Source organism: Lactuca saligna, chromosome 2 (assembly GCF_052625555.1).
Source record: "Lactuca saligna cultivar CGN05327 chromosome 2, ASM5262555v1, whole genome shotgun sequence".
Taxonomy (NCBI): Eukaryota; Viridiplantae; Streptophyta; class Magnoliopsida; order Asterales; family Asteraceae; genus Lactuca; species Lactuca saligna.
Window position 1 is genome coordinate 142666421 of NC_136418.1, and position 5434 is coordinate 142671854.

The window sequence follows — 5434 nt, forward strand, 5'->3', positions numbered from 1 at the left end:
TAGTAGTGCCTTTAGCTTAGATTTTGCGTTCTACTTGCTGAACACGTCGAGTACAAGTAAGGTACTCGTCGAGTCCTGTGCCAAATTCACGATTTCTCTGGATTCTTTAGATGGACTCAGCGAGTAGATCGAGGCTACTCGGCGAGTAGGTTGCTCCATGGTCTTCATTAACTCATCATAATCAGCTTCTTCCAACAATCTCTCTATTTCCAGTAAGTCTTTTTCAGCATCAAGTTCTTCATCAAAATTGATGGTGGATTTTTTTGAGTCTTCATTATCCCATTCCTCCATCAATTCATCCAACATATCAATTGAACATGCCGTTTCATCACTTTTCCTTGCATGCTTCATGGCTTGATCAACCCCGAAAGCGGCTGAATCGTCCCCCACCCGTAGAGTAAGTTTTGAATCTCGCATGTCAACCATAGTGCTTACTGTGTTAAGGAAAGGTCTTCCAAGGATGATCGAGACTTAAGGAGCCGCTTCCATGTCCATGATTATAAAATCTGCGGGGAACACGAACTTATCCACCTTTACCAAGAGATCTTCACAGATTCCTCATGGGAATGTAACAATTTTGTTTGCTAAGTGGATTGCCATTCGGATTGGCCTTGGTTCCGGGAGATCTAGTTTCTTGAAAAATAAATATGGCATGAGGTTTACACTTGCTCTTGAATCGGCCAAAGCATGAATGATAGCCAAATTCCCAAATTTACAAGGCAATGTTAAGCTTCCCGGGTCACCCTTCTTCTTCGGTAGCTTGTTTAACATGGCAACTGAGCAACTGTCATTGAGAACCACTTCACTCACTTCTTCCATCTTCCTTCTATTGGTTAGCAACTCCTTGGCATATTTTGGCATTTGGGCAACCACTTCTATGAATGGTATGTTGATTTGAAGAGATTTTATGTGTTCTAGAAATTTCTGGTAGTCTGTATGTAGAACCTTTGGAACGATAAAACACCATTTCCAGATGTCAAGTTGGACGATTTTGTTGAGTTTTGGATGACATCTTTTGTAGAGAACTATTTGAAATAAAGGTATGTTACACGGTTAGTTTTTATTACTATTATAATGATATTTTTAATGTTTCAATTGATTCGAATTTGGAAATAAATTACAACAATGAATTTTTTGATTGGATGGGAATGAATAATAAATCTTAATCTTAAATTATTATTGCAATAACATGTTATTTATGTTAAATGATTCTTTCAAGCTACAATTTGTTTGTGTATATTTTCAATGTTATCAACAGATTTGGAATATGCTATGGTAGTGACCAAGAAGACCTCAAGAAATACGTACAAAACAAGCTAGAATTGGAGATGGAAAGAAATAAGCAAATGTAATTAAGATTTTAGTTGAAGATACACAATACGTTGTTTAGTTGATTTGCCTCATATTGAACATAACATATACCTATTTCGTTTATATAATAAATATTCTTTTTTTTAATATTGTATTGCAATTTACTTCAATTTATTACATTTTAGTGGATGATAAATTGTTGGATGATAAATATGATAGGATACACTTCTAGTAGATACACCAATTATAAATAGGATAGGATATACATACCATATACAAAGGTATATAGGATACACCATATACAATAAGATACACCATATATGATACATCAAGGTAAATAAGATACACCATATATAACAAGATACACCATATAGGATACGAAAAGGTAAATAGGATACACCATATATGATACACCATACTATACGTATAATGTACACCCTTGGATAGCATACGATTGTTTTAACCGTATTCTATTTCTTTTGTAATAGGATACACCCCCAATGGAATACGGATGATTATCTGTATTATAGTAGCAAAAATAGTTGTAACACCCATAAAAATCAAGCCAATTTAAAACTTTTTAGAACATTTAAAACCATTAAGTTATTACAATTTGTTTTTAAAATAGTTTAAGCATCAGAGTATCCCCAGAATCAAATCATGAAAATATAACGAGGTGCACGATCACACCTTTGCCTTCTCGAAATCCTCAGAAGTACCTGAAACAATAATCAATAGATGTAAGCTCGAAGGCTTAGTGAGTAACCCCGAAAATACCAACGCCATACATATATAATCATACCATATAAACAAATATGAAAACACATAACAAGATGCATAATGAGTCATCAATTTGACTGGACTGAATCCCGGTCCTTAGTCTATCTGGACCTCTCTCCGAGCCCTCGACACATCTGGACCACCCTCCTCGGGGCCTTCAGCCTATCCGGACCACTTGTCGGGCCTTCGGCCTGACTAGATTTTCCCTTCCCGAGCCTGCAGTCTATCCGGTCTGCCCACCCTAGGACCTGCCTCAACCCTTTCCCAAAACCAACAAATATGTGTACATAAAATCATATGCTAACTAGCATGCAATAACAGATAGTCATTCAAATCTAACAGATCACTAACATGACAACCATCATATAACCAGGATACTGATCCAACTGATCTCTAACATTGCAACCATCCTACAACCAGGATATTCGTCAAACAGATTACTAGCATAACAACCATCCTGAATCCATGATGAAATCTAACATAGCAACCATCCTAAACCAGGATGAAATCTAACATAGCAACCATCCTAAACCATGATGTAAATCATAAAGGGTCGGCCTTGGTGCCGTAGACCCTGTTGATATAGTGAGGAGAACTCACCTGGCATTGCTAAAGTCCCGCAAATAAAACTCCAGCTGCTGGTTGACAAAATCCCAAACTGTCAACATCAAACAATACACAATTAACAATTGGGTTCCAAACCAACTCACACACCAAAAGTCCAAAAGTTAAGTAATGGGCCAAAGCCCAAAAAATGGCCCAATTTTCCAAATTGGGCCCAGACCTCTACATGGTGTTTCCTTAAGGTCCATTCAATTATTCTAGTCCAAATTCTATGGCCCAATATGACATAATCATAAAGGCCCAGACTATGGCCCATTTATGGCCTATTTTTCCAAATTGGGCCCACACCCTCATATGGGCCTTACTGTTAACCCATCAACATATTCTAGTCCATTGATTATTCATGGATGGCCCATTAATTTCCAATTACCAAAACCCAATGCAAAAGGCCCAACTCAAGGCCCAAGTCAAATTAGGGTTTTCACATGAAATGAAAATTAGGGTTACGTGTTCTAACTTAACCCATTAAGGACTTAATCCATTAAGTCCATTATTGTCTTAAGTTAGTTTGCCAATGATTATTATTTAATATTTCAAGATATTAAATAATTCTCGTGTGTGTGCCGATGAATTCTAAAAAATTAGGGTTTTATGCTATTAGGGTTTTTCAACCCAATACTAGGCCATTAGTCCATTGACTAGGCTTTTAGGTCACATTGGGCCTTAATGGGCCTATTCGGGTTTTATTAGCTCAATTATGGTTTCCTTGGGCCCATTAGGGCTTCATTGGGCCCACTTTGGCCAAGCATTCCCCAAACGAGTCAAACACAACAAGGCAAGCACACCGCCACCCGACACGGCGGCCAGTGGTGGCTATGGATTTTCTATTATTATTATGGGCACCATTTACAAGTTACAACTCAATCCAAACATACACCAAGCTACACACACCTAAATAATACATGCACACACACATACAGTGGTACCGTAGCGGCAGGTGGTGGTCAGAGGTGCTAGCCACCACCTCACCGTGGTGGTGGTACCTTACTTTTGTTTCCTGTTTACAAAAATCACACACACACACACACTCTATTAATGGAATATAACAGCCCTATACACACACCTAAGTGCATACAAAGCATGCACACAAGCACTTTCCACGGTGGTTGGTGGTGATGGAGCATAGCAACAGGCGGCGGAAGCATCGACGGTTTGCAATGACAGCCACCACCTCACTGTGGTGGCGAGCTTTCTTGAGTCTCTGACAGCAATCACACGTCCACAGAACCTAATCGCTGGAAGTTTGCAACTGAATACACTACGATCTCAACCACTCACGTGGGAGCACAAGGCAGTTGGGAAAGAACCCAGCCGCAACAATCGCTCGGGATGGCTACATTGGCGACTGAGCAGCAGCAGAAAAATAAAGAAGATAAGGAGAAGAAGACATGGAGGAAGGAAAACGTAACCTCAACAGTGGTACCGGCCTCCATGCCTGACGTTGGAGTCACAAGGAGTCTCTGGAGAATAAATAAACGGAGGTGGTCACAACAAAACTCGATAAAACAATCGTATGGTAGCAGTGGCAGCAATGAGACCTGACCCAACAACTTCGGTTGGTCCTCTGCGATACAACAATGGTCTTGGTGGTTCATGTGACATCCCCATTTTCACGGCCAGAAAAGACCAGTTTTGTTTATGCTTTATAAAAATCAGAGTACCTCTTTTACTAAAAATGTGGCAGAATTTGTTCCCAGTAAAACATGATAAATGTTATCAAAGAATTTCCGAAGAGAAGTATATTAATTCATTTGTAAAAAATTTGGGATGTCATCATCAATACCGAAACATAAGCATATATAGAACTTACATTCATTATCACTAGTGATTTATATCTCCTTAATCTCTCAGTGTAATGTAACTTCATATCAAAACCTGTGATATAGATAAACTGAGTGGGTGTGGTGAGTACATAGGGTTTTCAACCCACAATAATATAATTATTATGTTTAAACATCAAACAATCAACCCAATTACTCTTCCTCATTTTCTTCTTAACGGTTTACCCTAAGAATCAGCTACTCCTCGTTCATTCATTCCTAAGGATCATCCTAAGGAAACAGCATGAAGTCCATCGTTTCCAATGACACATTTGTCAAGCACAAATGCTAATATTATTACTTACGCGTAACTGCTAGAATTGTGACATTCTCTATGAGGCGCTTACGCCGGTATTGTCCGTTTAACGCTATTGTCATGGTTATAATGTTCTCTATTAGGCACAGCTGTCGATACTATCCTTAGAGCGCAACTGCTAGGATGTTTATCGTAGATCTAAAACATCTACAGATTTTGGCGCAACTGCCAATGCTCATCTATAGGGTACTAGGTCCATTGCTGCAAATGTTCACCGATAGGACACTAGGTCCATACTACTAATGTTCCTCTATTTTAGCCTTCAACCCTCATCATTAATCTACCCATGTTTTACCCAACAAATTTTGTAGATATAAAACACATTTAAAGTTTAAATCATTTAAAACATGTATAAAATCGTACTTCATCCAGCGTAGACAACAAGTATTCAGACAATATGCACACATCGCACGTAATTTATATAAAATACTTCATATATACGTGTAACATGAAAGTAACTATGCACTCACTTGAAAAGGTGGTGACTTGGCACTCGGACAACACTTCGTTACTCTTAACACAATTTTCCTCGGACAAAACCTAGTATCATTACTACTAGAGTTTAGTCTAATATTCACCAAGA

General features: G+C 38.4%; 1 protein-coding gene across 1 annotated transcript; it reads right to left on the reverse strand.

Annotated features, from left to right (window-relative positions):
• Positions 1 to 558: 558 nt before the first annotated feature.
• LOC145030185 (uncharacterized) lies at positions 559 to 861 on the reverse strand. The gene has a single exon (XM_078978591.1). The coding sequence runs from the start codon at positions 859 to 861 to the stop codon at positions 559 to 561; it is 303 nt and encodes a 100-aa protein (XP_078834717.1).
• Positions 862 to 5434: the final 4573 nt, after the last annotated feature.

Excerpts from the sequence above, each read along its gene's own strand:
- LOC145030185 (XM_078978591.1), bottom strand. The coding sequence starts at position 861 with ATGCCAAAATATGCCAAGGAGTTGCTAACCAATAGAAGGAAGATGGAA.